The sequence below is a fragment of the Pipistrellus kuhlii genome, unplaced genomic scaffold, assembly GCF_014108245.1.
Source record: "Pipistrellus kuhlii isolate mPipKuh1 unplaced genomic scaffold, mPipKuh1.p scaffold_m20_p_62, whole genome shotgun sequence".
NCBI lineage: Eukaryota > Metazoa > Chordata > Mammalia > Chiroptera > Vespertilionidae > Pipistrellus > Pipistrellus kuhlii.
Genome location: NW_023425565.1, coordinates 1,672,071 through 1,692,734, shown reverse-complemented (window position 1 = coordinate 1,692,734; position 20,664 = coordinate 1,672,071). Strand labels below are relative to the sequence as shown.

The 20,664-nt window shown below is 49.7% G+C and overlaps 1 protein-coding gene across 1 annotated transcript; it reads right to left on the bottom strand.

Annotated features, from left to right (window-relative positions):
- Nucleotides 1-14,818: 14,818 nt before the first annotated feature.
- Nucleotides 14,819-18,513, bottom strand: LOC118708716 (phosphofurin acidic cluster sorting protein 2-like). The gene is made up of 5 exons (XM_036420140.1): nucleotides 17,754-18,513; nucleotides 17,628-17,629; nucleotides 17,026-17,217; nucleotides 16,834-16,944; nucleotides 14,819-16,329 (listed from the first exon to the last, which is right to left on the bottom strand). The coding sequence occupies exons 1-5, from the start codon at nucleotides 18,314-18,316 to the stop codon at nucleotides 14,819-14,821; spliced, it is 2,379 nt and encodes a 792-aa protein (XP_036276033.1). The 5' UTR covers nucleotides 18,317-18,513.
- Nucleotides 18,514-20,664: the final 2,151 nt, after the last annotated feature.

Here is a 20,664-nt window from a genome sequence, read left to right as displayed (position 1 = left end):
GTGGGGGCCAGATCACGGTCCCTCAGAGAGCTGGAGGGCCGGACTATATGAACTACTAATTCCTACTGTAACACCTCGGCTACGCTCACTGCCCAAAAAACCTGGCGGGCTGGATCAGACTCCTCTGCGGGCCGCATGTGGCCCGCGGGCCGCAGTTTGAAGTCAAGGGGATCCAGATTGGAGAGGGTGCAAGCTGGGCTGAGAGAAACACTCCCATCCCCATGCATGAATTTGATGCACCAGGCCTCTAGCATAAAATAACAGATAAACATACTGAGGGCAGTGATGGAAAAGAGAGACAATGTGTAAGAACACATGCATACTATAAGCAGAAAGGTAGAATCTAGGAAAATAAAAAATGAAATTAAAAAACTAAGAAATAAAGCCTTTGGTTGGCTCATAAGTAGACTGGACGCAGCTGAGGGAAGCTTGAGGGTATGTCAATAGAGACTTCCAAAACAAAACAAAAAAGACTGAAAAATGGAAAGTCTATCCAAAAACTGTGGGACAACTACAAAAGGTGTAGCACAATGGGAAATACCAGGAGGCGAAGGAAGAGAAGCATATTTGAAACAATAGTGACAGAATTTACCAAAATTGTCAGATCTAAGAAGCTCAGAGAACAAGCAGGATAAACAAAATAAAACTACACCTTGGTAGATGATACTCAAACTGCAGACAATGAATCTTGAAGCCAGAGGGGTAGACAAAGGCTTGCTTATAGCAAAGCAAAGATAAGAATGACATCTGACTTCTCGAAGCCTTGCAAGCAAGCAAGAGGAAAGGGAAGTGAAATATTTAAACTGGTGAGAGACAAAAACAACCCCTAGAATACTGTAGCCTGTGAAGTTATTCTTGAGAGGTAAAGAATAGACTTGCTCAGACAAACAAAAATGAAGGAAATCTGTTGCCAGTAGACCTTTCTTGCAATAAATGTCTACATAGTTTTTCAGAGAGAAGGAAAGTAATATAGATGAGAAACTCAGATCAATATAAAGGAAGAACATTAGAGAAGGAATAAAGGTAAAAAAAAAAAAAAAAAAAAAAAAAGCTTTTATTCCTTAACACCTATAATGCATTTAATAATTATAGATTATGGCCCTAACTGGTTTGGCTCAGAGGATAGAGCATTGGCCTGCAGACTGAAAGGTCCCAGGTTCAATTCCAGTCAAGGGCATGTACCTTGGTTGTGGCCACAACCTCAGTAGGAGATGTGCAGGAGGCAACTGGTCAATGTTTCTCTCCCATTGGTGTTTCTAACTCTCTACCCCTCTCCCTTCCTATCTGTAAAAATCAATAAAAATATATTTTAAAAATAATTATACCCTGTTTCCCTGAAAATAAGACAATGTCTTATATTAATTTTTTCTCCCAAGTTGTGCTAGGTCTTATTTTCAGGGGATGTCTTATCTTTCCATGCACTAGGTCTTATTTTCGGAGGATGTCTTATTTTCGGGGAAACACGGTATATTATATATAACTGAAATGAATGACAGCAATGATAGAAGAAATAAGAGGAGAGGACTATGAATATTCTGTTTTAGGCCGAAACCAGTTTGGCTCAGTGAATAGTGCGTCGGCCTGCGGACTGAAAGGTCCCAGGTTCGATTCCGGTCAAGGGCATGCATCTTGGTTGTGGGCACATCCCCAGTAGGAGGTGTGCAGGAGGCAGCTGACTGATGTTTCTCTCATCGATGTTTCTAGCTTTTTTTTTTTTTTTATATACAGGTTTTTAAAAAATTATTTTTTTGTTTTGTTTTTTTGGGTTTTTTTGTTTTGTTTTTTTAATATATTTTATTGATTTTGTACAGAGAGGAAGGGAGAGAGATAGTTAGAAACATCGATGAGAGAGAGTCATTGATCAGCTGCCTCTTGCACACCCCCTACCGGGGATATGCCTGCAACCAATGTACATGCCCTTGACCGGAATCGAACCCAGGACCCTTCAGTCCCCAGGCCGACGCTCTATCCACTGAGCCAAACCGGTTTTGGCCGGTGTTTCTAGCTTTCTATCCCGCTTTCTCCTCTCTCAATAAAATATATTTTAAAAAAAGAAAAAGTATTTTGTTTTAGGGTACTGCATTACCTGTGAAGTGGGATAGTGTTATTTGAAAATGGACTTCATTAGTTGTGAATGTATTCTACAGACTCTCTGGCAACCACTAAAAAAGGAAAAGATGTATAATTGATATTTGAAGAAAGGCAGAAGATAAATGTAGGAACAAAGAACAGTAATCATTAAACATCAGTGGTTTAAATACATCAATTAAAAGACATACTGTCAGAGAGGACCAATAAGCAAGATCCAAATATATGTTGTCTCAAAAGGGCACATACCCATTTTAAATAAAAGACATATAACTTAAAAGTAAGGCTATACCATGCTACACCAATCAAAAGAAAGTGAGTGTAGCTATATTACTTTCAGAAGGAACAGAGAAAGAAAGTTATGAGGGATAAGGAGAGTATTACATGATGATAAAGGGGTCGATTCTCCAAGAAGACATAACACTCCTAAATGTGGCTGCAGTAATAGCAGAGTATCACACTGAGGCAACAGCAGCTGGAACTGCAAAGAGAAATAGATGAATCCACTATTTTGGTTGGAGACTTGAACACCCCTCTTATCAGAAATAGATCCAAAGGTAAAAAAATCAGCAAGGACATATTTGAACTCAACAGCACCATTGATCATTTGGACACAACAGACAATTGCAGACTCTGCAGAATACAGTTGTCAAGCTCACATGAAACATTTCCCAAGATGGACCACATTTGGGGTCCTAAAGTACACGTTAACAAATGTAAAAGAATAGAAATCATACAATGTCTGCTCTCAGCCCACAGTGGAATTTAGAAATCAGTAACAGAAAGACAAAATCCTGAAATACTTGTACATTAAGTGATGTACTTCTAAATAACAGATGGGTCAAAGAAAAAAAAAATCAACAAATTTAAAAATAATTTGAAGTAAATAAAAATAAAACCAAGCCAAAACCGGTTTGGTTCAGTGGATAGAGCGTCGGCTTGTGGACTGAAGGGTCGCAGGTTCGATTCCGGTCAGGGCATGTATCTTGGTTGCGGGCACATCCCTGGTGGGGGGTGTGCAAGAGGCAGCTGATCGATGATTCTTTCTCATCGATGTTTCTAGCTCTCTATCCCTCTCTGTTCCTCTCTGTAGAAAATCAATAAAATATATTTAAAAAATAAAATAAAAGCAAATTTAATGTTAGGCATTAAAGCATTGACTTAAGGGAAATTTATATTATTAAATTCATATTAGAAAAAATAATCTAAATCAGTAATACAAGGTTCCCCTTTAGGAAACTAGTAAAAGAAGAGCACAATAAATCCAAAGTAAACAGAGGAGGGCAATAAAAAAAAATTTATAGCAGAATCAATGACATTTTAAATAAAAAATCAATAGAGAAAAATAAAAGTAAAAGCTGGTTCTTTGAAAAGATCAATAAAATGTATAAGCTTCTAATCAGGTTAAAAAAGTTAAAGTCCTATCTCATAAAAGAGTAATATGCAAATTGACAGTACCTCCACTACACCCGCAAGCCATGCCCACCAGCCAATCAGGAGCGAATATGCAAATAAACCCAACCAATATGTCTGCTGCCACAGGGAGCAGGAGGGAGGCTTGGGTTTCCCCTGCACTGGAGGAAGCCAAGTTTTCCGCCTGTCCTTGCCAGCCTAGGCCTCCACTCCAGGCTACAAGTTTCAATGATAGAAGGTAAATAAATCCAGACAGAAATGGCAGCAGCCACGGAGCTGGAAAGAGCAGGAGGCTGGGGTTGCCCCTGGCGATGGAGGAAGCCAAGCTTCTGAAGCCCTGGCCTGCCTTCGCCTCCTCCGTTTCAGGCTACGAAGTTTCAATTATAGAAGATACACAAACCCCAACACAAATAGCTGCCTCCACAGAGTGAGCAGGTTTGGCTCTACTCCCAAAGTTTCAATTGTAGACAATAGGGGGAGAAAATGGCAGCAGAATACAGACCTGTTCCCATCCTAGTTCTGGAGCAGATAAAAGGAGCACCTGAGAGTCGCTCGGGGAGCGTTTGTTGGCAAGCTAAGGGATGGCAGAACTCTAAGAGAAGGTGGGGGGCTGATGGACTGGGTTCCCTGACCAAGCAGCACACACTGCGGTGGAGACCTCTCCCGGAGCTACGGGCTCAGAGGGAAAAATTGTTCCATCTTGCAAGGAAAAGTGAATCATATCTGAGGCCTGAAAAACCCACAACTGTGGAGACCACAAAACAGTTGTGAGGCCCCAATTGGCACAAACATGCAGATTCAAGGGAGCTCTTCACTCCACCATGGAAAGGTCAGATTTCGTCGGGGATAAGGTGAAGGATCTGGCTCCCAGGAGCAGCGGCGGCCGCTCGGACATAACGGCTGCAACAGTGGCAGTGGTGGCAGAGAGAAACGCACGCACTGCAAGACCCTGAGGACCGGGAAGTCTGTGCCCACAAAAGTCCCCCGCTGTTGGATCTGGTGTGATCTGTGAATGTGGAAGGGGGTCCTCAAGGTTGCTAACAGAGGGGATCTCTAAAAAGCAACCCATTCTGATCTGACATGGAGGGAGAGTGTAAGAATTTGAAAGGTGTGCAGTCTGCTTGAACTTGCGCACAGACCCATCCTTCGCACACCTGGGCTTTTCCCCCTGCATCCTCTTGCTTCTGAGTACTAAGTAAAGACCACCCAGTTTGGCGTGCCCTGGGAGACTGCAGGAAAAAATTGATTTTCTGGAAACGGGATCAAGTGGGGAGAGACCATCTGGGAGCCAGCTCGGAGGCAGCTACCTCCACAAACTGGTATTGAGTGCCATAGAGAAAGAAGGTTAGAGCAGCCAAAAAGACGTGGAATTTAGTCCAGAAACACTGCCACTTAAGGGCTGAATTATAAACTAACTGCTTTTATTCTTAGTTTTATTTTTAAAATATATTTTATTGATTTTTTACAGAGAGGAAGGGAGAGAGAGAGAGTTATAAACATCGATGAGAGAGAAACATCGACAAGCTACCTCCTGCACACCCTCTACTGGGAATGTGCCCGCAACCAATGTACATGTCCTTAACTGGAATCGAACCTTTCAGTCTGAAGACCGACACTCTATCCACTGAGCCAACCTGGTTTCGGCTTATTAGTTTTATTTAATCAAAAATAAAGGAACACAAGAAACTGAGAAACCGCCTACTTAAAAAAAAGGACTAGCTTACAACACTGAGGTGCAGTGGAATGCAGGAAACTGCAATACTGTCTGGACTGAGAAACAGGTGTGCCAAACAGAATAACAGAGGAGGTGAATGACCTTCACGACTGAACATTTTTTATGCTATTTATTTTATTTTATTTTCATTTTTTTGTATCTTTTACTTAAGAAACAAATTTTTTCCTTTTTCCTCACTTGATTTTACCTTTTTAATTATTACATTTTTAGTTTCAATCAGCATTATTACTACTGCTATTTTAACTTTTTTATTTCCTTTTTCTTTTCTTTTTTCTTCTTTTAAATGCCATTTTATTTTCTCTTTATTTTACATTGGGATTAGTGTTCTTCATTTTATTTTCATCTTTTCTTTAGCATCATTTAACCCTATCTCAACACGACCTTTACACCATCACTCTCTTCCTAACCTTTCCCCTTTTGGTGTCCTCTTTATCTCAACCCTTTCCTGCTTTAGATTTTCCCTGTTTCTGTCTACCCCTGCTAAAATTTTCACCCTACTTATGTATCTAATTTCCAATCCCCTGCTCCAAGTACTTACACACCACTCTCTTCACCATCTTATTAAAAAAAAAAAATTGCGTTCCTCTCTGTCCTTTTGTTGTTGTTTGCGTGAATGTTGATTATATTGAATTTTTATGCTTTTTAGTGAGATTATTTTGCTTATTCTTTTGTTGTTGTTGCTTGGTGTTTTTTATTTGCTTTGTTTTTATTTGTTTGTTTGTTTTTCTTCTGTTTTTCCTTGCCTTGCTTGACATTAGTGGGTGTTGTAGTTTTATTAATCTCCAAATACTGTTGCTGGCATTTGCTGGGATTAGTGGTTTTCTATTGGAATTTTCTCCCCATATATATAGTTAGTTCCCCTTTTCTCTCTTAGTCTCTTTCTTGTCTCTCTTTTTTTTTTCTTTTCATAATTTCATTTTGACACTCCTTTCCCCCCACCCCCTTCTCTTTTTACTCTTCTTTCTCTCCTATCCCCTAATTTGCCTTTCTCTACTGGTCACCTTTATTATAGGTTATTTATATCACAAATACATTTCTGTTCAGTGCCTTGTGTGTTGTACCTGGTTGTGTTGTATTTTGTGCATTTAAATCAACACAGCTGAGAGAGAACTACATAACCAGACATCTTGAAAAGAGAAACCCTGGAGAGACAAAGAAACAGCCTGCATATGAAAGGCCAGCAGGCCTCTCGGCCGTGTCCCTGCCCACCATCCTTTCTCCTCCTTATGTCACAATTCCTGGCTCTTCACCTGGCCCCGCCCCCTCGTTGACTTGACCACCTTCAGCTCTCGGCCTGCCCCACCCTCTTGTTCCAGAAACCCTGCCCTTTTATTCATTGGACCAATGAGCGAACAGCACAGGCCAGGCTGCCTGCTCCTCACACATGGGGGCCTACCGCCCCAACTGCAGATGACCTTCTGCTCACAGGCTGCCTCCCACCCATGGGCCAGGTCCACAAGCATGGGAGACCAACACCCCTTTCAGACAGCCATGGGCCTCGATGAGCCCCGGGAGCCCCTCTAGCCCCCAACAGGGGGCATCTCACAATGGAGTGTCTTGCGACCCCACAGCCCTGTCTATGGGCTTTGACATCGGGGAGGGAGCTGTGTCAAGTCCCCGAAAATCACTTTTCACTCTGGGGGCCCTGACCCGCCCCTCCTGAGGTGCTTACCTGAGGGCCGGCTTTCTGCCCCATTCACGGGGAACGCCCTTCCTCCAGGACAAGGGACCTTCTTGCTGGCATCCAGTCTGGACCACAGGAAGGTGGGGTTTTTGTGGCCTCTCAGGACCCCCGTCCTCATTCACAGGGCCCCATGGCCTTTTCCACTGGACCACTTCCAGGTGTTGCCCCTGGCCTCACCCATTCTTGGCTTGGCCGCTTCTGGCTGATCACCTAGCCTGCCCCCCAAAACTCCCAGCCCCCTTGTTTAGGTCGCTGCTGCTGAGCGGTCGGCCTGACGGTCAGCAGGCCTTTCACCCGTGTCCCTGGCAACCAGCCTCTCTCCTGCTTAGGTCACAATCGGGGCTCTTCACCTGGCCCCGCCCCCTTGTTGCCATGACTGCCTTCAGCTGTTCACCTGGACCCGCCCCCTCATTGACTTGAGCGCCTTCAGCTCTCGGACTGGCTCCGCCCCTTGTTCCAGAAACCCCGCCCCCTTGTTCATTGGACCAATGAGCAAGCAGCACTGGCCAGGCTGCCCTGCTCCTCACACACGGGGGCCTACCCCCCCACACACCTCTGGAAGTGGTGTTCGGTGCCTAAAAACCCCAACTGCAGATGGCCTTCTGCTCACAGGGTGCCTCTTACTCAGGGGCAAGGTCCACAAGCAGGGGGAGACCAGCCCCCCTTTCGGACAGCCATGGACCTCCATGAGCCCCGGGCCCTTATTGCCCCAACCACGGGCATCTCACAACCGAGTGTTCTGCGACCCTTACAGCCCTGTCTATGGGCTTTGACATCAGGGAGGGAGCTGTGTGAAGTCCCCGAAAATCACTTTCCACTCTGGGAGCACTGAACCAGCCCTCCTGAGGTACTTAATGGTCGCCGGGCCCTGAGGGCTGGCTTTCTGCCCCATTCACGGGGAACGCCCCTCCTCCAGGACAAGGGACCTTCTTGCTGGCATCCAGTCTGGACCACGGGACTGTGGGGCTTTTGTGGCCAATAGGGACCCCCGTCCTCATTCACAGGGCCCCATGGCCTTTTCCACTGGACCACTTCCAGGTGTTGCCCCTGGCCCCAACCCATTCTTGGTTGGCCGCTACTGGCTCATCACCTAGCCAGCCCCCCAAACTCCTAGCTCCGTTGTTTAGGTCAATGCTGATGGGCAGCCGTCCTGATGGCCAGCAAGCCTTTCCCCTGTGTCTCTGGTGACCGGCCTCTCTCCTGCTTAGGTCACAATTGCAGGATCTTCACCTGGCCACGCCCCCTGTTGACATTACTACCTTCAGCTGTTCCCCTGTTTCCGCCCTCTGGTTACTTGACCGCCTTCATTCCTTGGCCTGGCCTTGCCCACTGCTTCCAGAAACCCCACCCCTCGTTCACTGGACCAATGAGCGAGCAGCACTGGCCAGGCTGCCTGCTCCTCACACATGGGTGCCTACCGCCCCACCTCTGGAAGTGTTGTTCGGTGCCTAAAAGCCCCAACTGCAGATGGCCTTCTGCTCACAGGGTGCCTCCCACCCAGGGACCAGGTCCATAAGCATGGGTAGACCAGCGCCCCCTTTTGGACAGCCAGGGGCCTCCATGAACCCCGGGGCCTCCATCGCCCCCACCTCGGGGCATCTCACAATGGAGTGTCCTGTGACCGCCACAGCCCTGTCTATGGGCTTTGACATCGGGGAGAGAGCTGTGTCAAGTCCCCGAAAATCACTTTCCACTCTGGGGGCACTGACCCGCACCTCCTCAGGTACTTAATGGTCGCCAGGCCCTGAGGGCTGGCTTTCTGCCCCATTCACTGGGAACGCCCTTCCTTGAGGACAGGGGACCTTCTTCCTGGCATCCAGTCTGGACCACGAGAAGGTGGAGCTTTTGCAGCTACTCGGGCCCCCATCCTCATTCACAGGTCCCCATGGCCTTATCCACTGGACCACTTCCAGGTGTTGCCCCTGGCCCCAAACATTCTTGGTTGGGTTCTACTGGCTGATCACCTAGCCAGCCCCACAAAAACCCAGCCCCCTTGTTTAGGTTGCTGCTGCCAGACAGCCTGCCTGACAGCCAGCAGGCCTTTCCCCAGTGTCTCTGGTGTCCAGCCTTTCTCCTGCTTAGTTCACAATTGCTGGCTGTTGACCTGGCCCCACACCTTTGTTGACATGACTGCCTTCAGCTGTTCACCTGGCCCCGCCCCCTCATTCATTGGACCAAAGAGCAAGCAGCACTGGCCAGGCTGACCGGCTCCTCACACTCGGGGACCTATAACCCTACCTCTGGAAGTGGTGTTCAGTGCCTAAAAGCCTCAACTACAGATGGCCTTCTGCTCACAGGTTGACTCCCACCCAGGGGCCAGGTCCACAAGCATGGGGAAACCAGCCCCCCTTTCGGACAGCCATGGCCCTCCGTGAGCTCCAGGGAACCCCAACACCCCACCATGGGGCATCTCACAACGGAGTGTCCTGTGACCCAAAAAGCCCTGTCTATGGGCTTTGACATCGGGGAGAGAGCTGTGTCAAGTCCCCAAAACTCCCTTTCCACTCTGGGGACACTGACCCGCCCATCCTGAGATACTTACTGGCTTTGGATCAGAACCTTAAGTATGGGGCCTGTGACTTGGAGGTGCTGGTAACATTCAGGACCCACCCCTCCTGAGGCCCTGAGGGCTGGCTTTCTGCCCCATTCACGGGGAACGCCTTTCATTGAGGACAAGGGACCTTCTTGCTGGCATCCAGTCTGGACCACAGGAAGGTGGGGCTTTTGTGGCCACTCAGGACCCCCATCCTCATTCACAGGGCCCCATGGCCTTTTCCACTGGACCACTTCCAGGTGTTGCCCCTGGCCCCAACCCATTCTTGGCTTGGCCACTACTGGCTGATCACCTAGCCTGACCCCAAAACCTCCAGCCCCCTTGTTTATGTCGCTGCTGCTGGGCGGTCTGCCTGATGGCCAGCCGGCCTTTCCCCTGTGTTTCTGGTGACTAGCCTTTCTCCTGCTTACAACTGCCTGCTCTTCACCTGGCCCCGCCCCATTGTTGAAATGACTGCCTACAGGCCCCGCCCCCTCGTTGACATGACCTCTTTGAGCTCTTGGCCTAGCCCAGCCCCCTGTTCCAGCAACCCCGCCCCCCTCTTTCATTGTACCAGTGAGCAAGCAGCACTGGCCAGGCTGCTCTGCTCCTCACACAGGACTTGCTCAAGTCTCTGAAGGATTGTAGAGTTACATTTTAAAGAATCTAAATTAAATTTATGTTTGAGTATTTCATTACATTTTCTTTAAAATAGACTGTATGTTACTGAATAGTATAACAAAAATACAGCAGTTATAAACATATAGATGATAAATACGGATATTTTAACACTTCATATAAAGGAGAGGAGGGAGCCCTCCCTGCCGTGGCATCTAGGATCAGGATCTAGGACCACAGGCCTCATAGGCACTGAGGCGAGTTGCTCAAATGCTGCAGGTGGTTCCACATCTGGATTTTCAAGGGCAGCTGTGCCTGGAGCCTGCACTGGCTCTGGAGAGGACACAGAGTTGGCATTTCCTCTTCAGGTGTTTCTTGATCTTGCTCAGGAGCTGCTTCTGTAGATCCAGGAAGAGAACATGTTACACCATGACTGCCTTTTGTGTGCCTTCCAAGGAAGGGAACCTCCCATGTCCATCACTGAAGTCCCAGTTCCAGCCCCCACCCCAGGAGCCCTCCACACTGCAGGCCATGGGCACTGACCTGCGCGACTCTGTGCTCCTGCCTAACCCCAGCCACTGGGAGCTCATCTCCTTGTGGGCAGCCCATCCCCTCCCCGCTCACCCACACCACCAAATCCACATGCACAGCTCTCTGACTCCTTCCATTTTTTTCCAGGAGAAGCTCTCAGACCTCTGTCCTCTTGCAGAAATCACACAAGGCATAGGACCCAGAATGTTACCAGCACCTCCAAGTCACAGGCCCCATACTCCCCTTAAGGTTCTGATCCAAAGCCCACTCACTTTTTCTGCTGCTCCAGAGATCCACTTTCTGCTTCAAAATATGAGAAAATGCAGCAATACTTGGAAAAAGAAGTCCCATTGACTCTCCTGTGGACACTACCTGCCTGAGCAGCCTCCTGTGACTGAATCACTCCTGACTAGAAGGAAGCTCTTGGGTGCAGTCCTGGGGGCAGGGAATTTCCTGACTGAATGAGCCCAAACCAGCCCCATCTCAGATAGCTAGATGACACGGGGGACCCCTGCTCACCCCTGGGATTTCTAATCTGGCTTCACCCAGGACAGGGACCCCTAATGGAATCTCCAATGTTTTTATCCCAAGAGAAAATAGCTTACCCTACGGCCTGAGGAGAATCACAAATAAGGCAGAAGCTTCTTTAAGAAGAAGACAAAATGGCCAATTAGGACAACCACAGCCCCTTCAGCACACCTCTCCAGTGTCCAATTCTGACAGGGCCTTTTTTCCAGGGGAACACCCCCACCCCAATTCCCTACAATAACCTATGAGGCTGGGCCTCCGTATTCCCCATGGTCAGAGAAACAAACACTCAGAGAGATGCAGTGACCTGAAGACTCACAGCAAGCAGGTGGCAGAGTGACCACTGTGCTCTGGAGGGGCAGGGCTCATCTAGTACATGGTTGGTCCCACCCACGTTTAGTAGCAAATGTTCTGTATGAACACGGAAAGGTGGATCAGGACCAAGGCAGGGATGCTGCCTAGGAAGCTGGGCACCAAGTATAATATTTGATCAGTTTGCCCACTGTTCCTGGCAGCCTGCACTGTACATCCTTTATTTGATTTCGGCCTTGCAAGGGTCAGGTGTATTTGGAAGCCCAAGTGAGTGGTGTTGGGGTCAACATGAAGGCCCAGGGCTGGGATGTCTGGCCTATATGTTGGGCTCAGGAAGACGCACAGGGAGGCCAGTCTTTGTTCTCTGGCCTCCCAGCTCTGAGTCTGGGCACAGGAGCAGCCAGCTCCCTGGGAAACAGAGTCCTGGCTCAAGGAAGGGCAGGTAGAAAAGGTGAGGATAGTTCGCCTTGTGTGGGTCAGGGTCCAGAAAAACAGACTTGCTCAAAGTTCTGAGGGTTTATAGGGTTAAATTTTATAGAAACCAAATTAAGCATATGTTTAGGAGATTTCAATAAATTTTCTCTACAATACACTCTATCTTACTAAATATCATAAGAATTCAGTAAAATTGTAAGGATATATAACATGAATTAAAAAAAAAAAAAAAACGTTTAACAATGCATTTAAATGAGGTTGGGGGCGCCCTCTCTGCCATTGCAACTGACAAGTTCTGTGGCCCAGAATCTGGCACCACAGGCCTCGCAGAAGCTGGCAGAGTTGCTGAAATGCTGCAGGTGTTTCTTCTGCCTCTTGAAGGTCAGTGAAAGCTGGGCCTGGATCCGGCTGTGGCTCTGGTGTGGCCTCTAGGGTGGCGTTGCCTCTGGAGGGTTTTCCTGATGTTGCTCTGGAGCTGGTTCTGCAGATCCAAGAAGAGGACATGTTACCACCCTCACTGCCTGCTGTGTGCCTTCCAAAGGCACACTCCCCCACACCGCCCCAGAGGCCTCCTCCTCCTCCTCCTGTCTCAGCCTCAGTGGGCGCAGGTGCTCCAGCCTTGACTGGAGGCACTGGGCCTGGTTTGGCAGGTCAGGGTCTGGAAATTTGAGCTCTATGGAGGCCAACAGCATCATCGGGCTGGGAAATTCTGGAGGCGCTGGTCCAGCCAGATGCCCAGGAGGCAGGAGATGGCCCTGGGGAGAGAGACGGGTGGGAAGCAGGGTATGAGGTGTGCCCTTTCCTCCCAGAGGTCCTCTGCCTCCTGCTCTTGCCCATCCAGAAGCCAGACCTACTCCTTGTCCACCTGCATTCTGGCAGTCCTGGAAGACATGTGCCTGGTCACCCAGTAGGGGATGATACATAGCACTCCTACCTGACAGATCTGGATCAATGAGAGAACCACCTGTCCCCTTGTTCAAGGGAACCTGGCATGGTCTCTCAGTGCCCCTGTTCCCTCCCATTAAACTGAGAGGGCTGCTGTCTACCCTGCTCATGTCACTCATTGGCACAGAATAGGTGCTTCAGGAATACCGACCAAAGGAGAAACAACGAAGCCCAGGGCCTTCCTATCACCTGGAACTTTGGCTCCTGCACCTACATGCTGGATAATTCACTAGTTGTGCTGTGTGGTTCTTTGCCTCCCACTGAAAGTAAACTTCCACAGGGTGAGGTACACCCGCCAAGCCGCCACTGAGAAGGTTCTACCAGATTAGTTAGCAAGGTCTCAGGATAGGGGTGCAGGCAGGGCTGGGATTAGGATCGAAAGGATAAAGATTTCCTGAGGGTCTGACTCTCTCACTGACCTCCCACTACTCACCCACACCACCCATATCCATATGCACAGCTCCCTGACTCCTGTCCTTTTTTCTAAGAGAAGCCCTCAGACCTCTGCACTCTGGCAGAAATCCCACCATGTGTGGTATCCAGGGTTCTGCCAGTACCTTCAATTCACAGGCCCCATACTCCCCTCATGGCTCTGACCCAAAACTGACTCACGTTTTCTGCTGGAACAGAGGTTCACCTTCCTCTTCACTGTACAGGAAGATGCAGCCACGGGGAGAGGAGGCCAGGAGGACGTCACATCAGCCGTTCTGTGGACACTAAGAGCCTTGCAACCTAGTGTGACTGAATCACTTCCAACTACAAGGAAGCTCTGCAGTGCAGGCTGGGGGTCTGCTCTGTGCACTGGATTATGGTCAGTGCCTAGAGACGTGTCTGTTGTACCTGGCAGGGCTTCTAATACATCTGCTGAATGAATGAGCCCAAACCAGCCCCATCTCAGATACCTGGGTGACCCTGGGCCACACTCCTCACCCCTGGCCTCTCTGATCAGGATTCACCTCGGATACAAACCACTAATGGGATCTCCAATCTCTTTATGAAATGAGAAAAGAGCTTAGCCCAAGGCCCCAAAGAGAATCACAAATTTGTCAGAGGCTTCCTCAACTGGAAGAGAAAATGACCAACTGGCTAAACCACAGTCCCTCCAGCAGACCTCTCCCCTGTCTAGGCAGCCAGAGGACACTTACCTGGAGGACCCAGCCAGTCCCAGCAATAACCCTATGAGCTGGCTCCCGGTTCACTGAGGGTTCAGAGCAACAGACACTCAGAGAGTGCAGTGACCTGTAGGCAAACAGCCAACAGGTGGCCTGGTGACCATGTGCTCTGCAGGGGAGGGGCTCACCTGGTAAATAATTGGTCCCACAGCTGTTGGGTGGTAGCAGAGGTTCCATAGTAACAGACAGGAGCGACGGTGGGTTCCTTGCTCAGAAAATCGACCATTTTGTCTCGCCAGTGTCCCAGGAAATGTGCAGCATACTGGTTGGTTTTTGTTCTTTTTTTCTCCCTGTGAGGCTGAACTTCATTGGGAACCCTGAGTACGTAGTGCTGGGGCCAGTTGTCTGGGTGGCAGCTGGCTCCTAAGGTTTGGCTGACTGGCGTCCATGTTCTGCTCATATGCACCCAATCAGAGACCAGCCCTTGACCTCTTGCCACCCGGCTCTGAGGCTGGATACAGGCTGGAGCTGGCTCCCAGGGAAGCAGAGTCCTGGCTTCTAGGAAGGGCAGGACTTCAAGGCTAGAACCTTCTCGCTGGGAATGTTGGGCGTCCTGAGGCCAAAACACATCTCCCATGATTCTCCAGATCAACACTGCCCTCTGGACTCCCACCCGCCAGAACGTTCTGGTTATTGAACAGAGTCGTGAGGAGCTCCAAGTGAGGGGCAACCCCCTTAGGTTCCAGGCTGTGAGTGCACTTGAAACCCAAAATGGTTTCTCTTTGTGTTTCCAGGGTCTGTGTCTCTACTAAACCGAACTGTTCACAGAAAAGCAGCTTCTGGGCAAGTCCAAGGCAGGGTGAAGGGCAGGGAGAGGGGTCTGGCTAGAAGGTGGAACTGGAGTGTCTGAAGAGGCAGATGGGGAAGTGCTTGACCTGGGAGGACCACTGGGCTGCCAGCTGGAGGAATGTCACGTCGTTCCACTCCACATCATCGATGATGACCGGCAGCATGCTCTGCTGGTGCTTGGCCTTGCAAACCAGGCGATGGATGCCATGGATGCACTGGCTTGTGGACTCCACTTCCTCGTCCTTGGCTTTCTTGGGCGCCTTCTTTGTCTTCTGCTTGGTGACCACGGTCATGGACATGGTGGTTGTTGCTGTGGCCTGACCACTGCTGGGCAGCCTGCTGACCTGGACAGACTGGAAGAAGCACTTGAGTGTGCTTTTGGCGGCAAGCACATCTTTCTTCTCCGCAACTCTCTTTGTGTCTATTGGCTGGGCTGCCGTCCAGTAATCCACCCGCAGCTCCATCATGTCTGCATGGACACCCTGGCTGGGGGAGGACAGGCCCCCACTCATTGATGGGGGGGAAAGTGTGTTGGATAAGGCCTTGCTGGCAGGGGACAGAAGCTCGCTGGAGCAGGAAGGGCCCGCATCATCTGAGTCTGCTGACATGGCTGAAGATGGTTCCGCTCTTCCAACCTTCACTGCCCCCACAAAGGGGATGAACTTCTTGGAGGAAGTGTCATCGGGACGCTGCTGCTGAGACATGAGCACAGCCTCTGCGATGGGCAGCAGGTAGACACAGTTGGCCCCAGTGACGTACTCTGTGATTCTTGACACAACGTCCTGTGTGTCCTGCAAGATGTTCAGAGACTCCAGGTTGTTGAACATGTCCCACCAGTACAGGTCGTGGAAAAAGTTGTCATAGCGGCAATCCATGGAGCCCAGGTAGCTGGCCAAGGGGTGGGAACCCAGTGGGATGACCAGGAAGCGCAGGTAGTCCAGCCACTGGGCTGGCTGGTGGGACAGCAGCTCCACGAAGACCCGCAGCACAGCGTTGAAGTAGGGCTGCGCCCCTGCCACCGCTATCTTCACAGGCATCGGGGCCTGGCAAGTGCCATTGAAGTACCTCTGCATCCAGGACACGATGATGCTGAAGGCCTCCTGGACGTCATCTGTGGAGCAAGTGCACACCACTGGCAGCGGGTGCCCCTGCAGGATGTCCGAAAGTAACTGGCCCTGCCAGTCTGAGGTGTTGACCAGAATGATGTTCTCAGGCAGCTTGTCTGGGCAAATGAGGATGACATTCAGCTGGTCACGCACGGGCTTGCTGGGGATCTGCTGCTGGCTCTGTGGTTCTGGGTCCTCGTCATCCGGTCTGTTGAACCAGTCATTCAGGGATGTGTTGCAGCTCTGGTGGCCAGCCTGCTTCCTCTTGGACCTGCTGGAGGGGATGACTAGAGACTTGGTGAAGCGCACTATGGATGGCAGCTTCCTGGTGAAGCAACCCCTGGCAGAGGATGCTGCCTCCCGGCTGTCCTCCAGCTGTGCCAACTGCACCCCAGGGGAGCAAATTCTGTGGGCCACTGAGTCAGAGTCACTATCACTTGACATGCTGTCAAAGTATCGCCTGAGCTGGGGCTTTGGGGTGCTGGGGACGCTGATATTGTCCTCCGTGTCTAGGCTACTCTTGCTTGAGCTCTCCACGATGTCATGGTGACGGACCAGGGCCTTCTCCACTTTGGGGACGTACCTCATAAGGGTCTGTCCTGAGGACACGACCTTCTCCGACACTTGGGCCATGAGCACAGATGCCACGGCTTCCTGGTGGTAATTCTGTTGCAAGGTGGTGCACCTCCTTCTTACTATCAGGTTCCCTTCCTCAAAGTTGTCCTCCTGGGACTGCCTGTGGGCCGCACTGTAGCTGGCCACCTGCTGAAAGAAGCTGTCAGGCGGGCCTGCAGAGTCGTTAGGCGAGGTCTGGGCCATGGTGGTGGCCTGCCTGGCCCTGGCCTCACGATCGATGGGCTGGCTGGACAGGCAGGCCATCTGCATCTTGTCCACCTTAGTGGTGCATGTACTGTAGGCCACCAATTTTGAGTCGCTCTGGCTTGGCTGCTTGCCTCCTGGGGTGCACGTGTTCTCAGGCTCCCGGGACAGACTCGGAGACTCCTTTCGGATCCTGGCGCTGTGGGGGCCCCACATCTCCACCTGCAAGCTGGAGTCTGACAGGCCCTCGATGCATGGCCTGAGCTTGGGATTGGGGCTGCTGAGGATACTGTGATTGTCCTTCATGTCCGAGCCACTAGACAGGCCTTGGAGGTATGGCCTGAGCTGAGGTGTGGGGGTGCTGAGGACGCTGTCATCGTGCTCAGTGTCTGGGCCACTGTCACTGGGGTTCTCCAGCATGTCATCCAGGAGGTCCAGGTCCTCTTCCACTTCCAGGACATGCTCCCCATGATCCTGCTCAGGGTCCGGGGCCTCCTCCCACACTTGGACTGTGTGCAGCCATAACAGGACTTTCTCGTGGTAGTTCTGTTGCATGGTCATGGTCCCCCCTGTGACTTCCAGATTCTCTTCCTTGAAGTCATCCTCCTCCTGTGCCTGCCTGTTGGAATCATTGGAGCTGCCCTCCAGCTTTGAGAAGCAGGTCTCACACTTGCATTCAGAGGAGCTGTCTGAGGACTCAGCCTTGGCACTGGTTTGCCTGGTGCTGTCCTCGTGGTCGATGGGTGGCCTGGACAGGGAGGTCATCCGGATCTTCTCCACCTGGCCGGTGGGTGTGCTGTAGGCCTCAAATTCATCATCACTCTCACTTGGCTGCTTGCCTTCCATGGCCCATGCATTCTCTGGCATGTGGGCCAGGCTCAGAGGCTCCGTTTGGCTTCTGTCATTTTGGCTGCCCCACATCTCCGACTGCGAGCTGGAGTCTGACATGTCTTCAAAGTATGGCCTGAGCTTGGGCCTAGGGATGCTGAGGACGCTCTCATCATCCTCCATGTCAGACCGACGGTCCCTCTCTGACACTTCGGACCTGTGACACAGCGCCAGGACTTTTCGCTTCAAGTCCATTCCTCGTATGGACCGCCGCTGCTTCTTTGGCTCCCCCTTCCCAAAGTCATCCTTGTGCAGGTCCTGTCTGTGCTTTCTGCTGCAGCTGGCCTCCAGCTCAGACAAGGGGCTCTGAGTGTAGTTACCTGCGGACTTGGCCTTCGGCCTGGCCCGCATGGCACTTTCCTCATGTTTGATGGGCTGACTGGACAGGGAGGAGATCCAGACTTCAGCCACCTTGGTGGAGGGCTCCTGGACGGTGCTGTAGAGGCTCAGCATCTGGCCGCACTTGGAGTTTCTCCTCATGACATCAGCCATGCGGATGGCGCCCGTGGCCAGTGTCTTGTAGCCCAGGACGATCCTGTTCTTATAGCGCTTCCTCTGCTCCAGCATGATCTGGAGCTTGTTGCCTTCTCCCTTGAGGAAGTGGGAGTACTGCAGGGAGAAGGTCAGCGCCAGGTCAGTCTCCACTGGCTCACTGGGAGGCAGCATAATCTCTTTCGACCTCAGGATGCCCTTGGAGTCCTGCATCTTCACGGAAATCATCACGGAGACTAGGTCCTTCGCCAGCTCCTTGAAGACCACTAGCTTCTTTAAAGTGACACTGCACCACCTGGGCACACAGCTGGGGCTGGAGCAGTCCACCGCCCAGGTGGCGAACAGGTTCTGGGCTACCTGTGTTTTGAGCACAGTGGATGTGCTGGCCAGCTCCACAGTTCGTGAGCAATCTACAGCTGGTGGCACCCTACGTGTCTTTTTCCTACTCAGGGTTGATGCTTTGTCCTCCTGTGGTGGGACAGAGGAGAGACATGATTGGTGACAAGAAGTGGGGCACAGGCGATCGAGTGTGCAGACACAAAAAGTGGCCACTTGCTAAACTTTGATTAGGTCAGGGGAGGCCTGGGTGGTGGTCTTTTAAACTCAGAGACCTAAAGTTATTCCACAGGATGTCCCAAAATTAAAACTTTTTAACTGAAAGCAGTTCATGGCAGGTCGCCCTGTGCTAGGCTGGAATCTTCTCTAAAAAATTAAAAAAAAAAAAAAAAAAAAAAAAAGATGAATCTTTACCTTCACTGAGCCTGCCTATTGTCTTTTGCAATGTACAAGAACATAGCTTTGGAATATCAATGGAATTTTCCTTGTTCTGGACTCTCTGTGCTCTGTGGAGACCACAAATCCCCTCATTATTGTTGAGCTCATTGGTGGCTATTCTATCTTTTATCCACATATGGGAAAGAATTATTTGTCCATCATTTTACTTTTTATACAATATATCACCAATGGGTTTCATGCAACCCACATACATCTCCACTTTTGATTGTAATGTCTAAAATATGGTGAAAGCTGCCATTCCCAAGAGTATTGTTTCAATCCATTGAGATTTTGCTTTAAGACATTTGACAGTTTGGCTCAGATAAAATCCCAACAATTGTTCACAGTTTTGACTGTTTCTTATATTGACATTTACTTGGCACAATACAGCAGGATCCCAGAAAAGCTCAGCCAGCACCACCCTGCACACCTACACCTGGTACTGGGATGCAGCAGTCCGCCCATTGACCCACCAGTTTCCTGTCCATCAGTTGAACTTGTGTGACTTGTCTCTCAGATCCAGGACCTGCCCTTGCTAGTGCTGCTGCCTTTATGTAAGCCATATTTTTGAATACTCTTGGTGGAACTTAGGTTAACACTTGACAGATCTCAGGCTAAAGGGAGATAGGAGGAAAAATGAGCCAGGTTCTTGCTTTTCTGTTGGAATTGCCTTTTGAGAGACTGGGGAAAACACCTTGGATGTATAAATGAGAGCTGCCCTGGTTCACCTAGGAAGATAAAGGGGCCCATCATCCTTCCTGCAGGAATCTCAGGTGTTCTTGGACAACTGAGGATCTTTCCCGATATGTCGGAGGTCCTTCCTCGTGACACGCCCAAGCCCCATAGGGACATTCACAAACAAGTGTGACTAAACTAATTGGCTCTTCACGGGGAGGACTAATCAGGTTTGGTCCACCTGCACTGGAAGCCCTTCTGGTGGTTTTACACAGCAGGCAGAGAGACGGAGGCACATAAGAGGGTTGGATGAGACTCTAGGGGAGTGAGCATCGTGCAGTTCAATCTACAAAGCAACACACTTCAACCCACTACATCACATCCTCGAAGATGTGCTGAGACTCTGCAGACACCAAACAACAATAAAAACAGCAGCAGCAAACACACCTCTAGTTAACATGGGAAGTTGTGCCTCCATGGAACTCCCAGGCTCCATCAAGCTCTCATTAATATCCCTGATATAAAGGCTTGCCTTGCAAGTGCTTTATACAAATGGGAAGATTTATCTACAAAATATCAACTGAAAAATGGTCAGCATACAATTGTCTTTGGTGCCTACATTAATTTTTCCCAGGGGGGGAAATAAAACTAGAAAAATGCTGGCCTGAGAATTAAACTGATTGAATGAATTGGACGCATATCTTGATTTGGAAATTAGAAAATTCTAAGGAGAACCCCAGATAATTAGAAAATTCTAAGGAGAACCCCAGAAAATTCCATTGATATTCCAAAGCTATGTTCTTGTACATTGCAAAAGACAATAGGCAGGCTTAGTGAAGGTAAAGATTCATCTTTTTAAAAAAAAAAAATTAACATGAAATGCTCTTTAAAGAGAGAACTTTCGGTGATTGTCTCCTGAAGTTAATAAATGCTAACACGCCATCTCTCACTTCTATAGCATGCCCATGCCCACTACATCTTTTGTCCCCTGAGCTTCCTTGTCCAGAAGTGCTCTTTCCCTTTCCTTCTTCCTTCCCCTTCTGACTCCTCCACTGCCACTCCCCACTGACTTAAGGGAAAATGAGAATAGGAATTCTCCCAACTCCCTTTGGAAGAAAGCTGTTCTC

What these genes read in the sequence shown, in the direction of transcription:
- LOC118708716 (XM_036420140.1), bottom strand. Translation starts at nt 18,316, where the DNA reads ATGATTTCCGTGAAGATGCAGGACTCCAAGGGCATCCTGAGGTCGAAA. An exon ending in ATACCTCCAAGGCCTGTCTA is followed by an intron (nt 16,945 to 17,025) that starts GTGGCTCGGACA and finishes AGGGCCTGTCAG; the next exon opens with ACTCCAGCTTGCAGGTGGAG. An exon ending in CACCCCAGGAGGCAAGCAGC is followed by an intron (nt 16,330 to 16,833) that starts CAAGCCAGAGCG and finishes TTGACAGCATGT; the next exon opens with CAAGTGATAGTGACTCTGAC.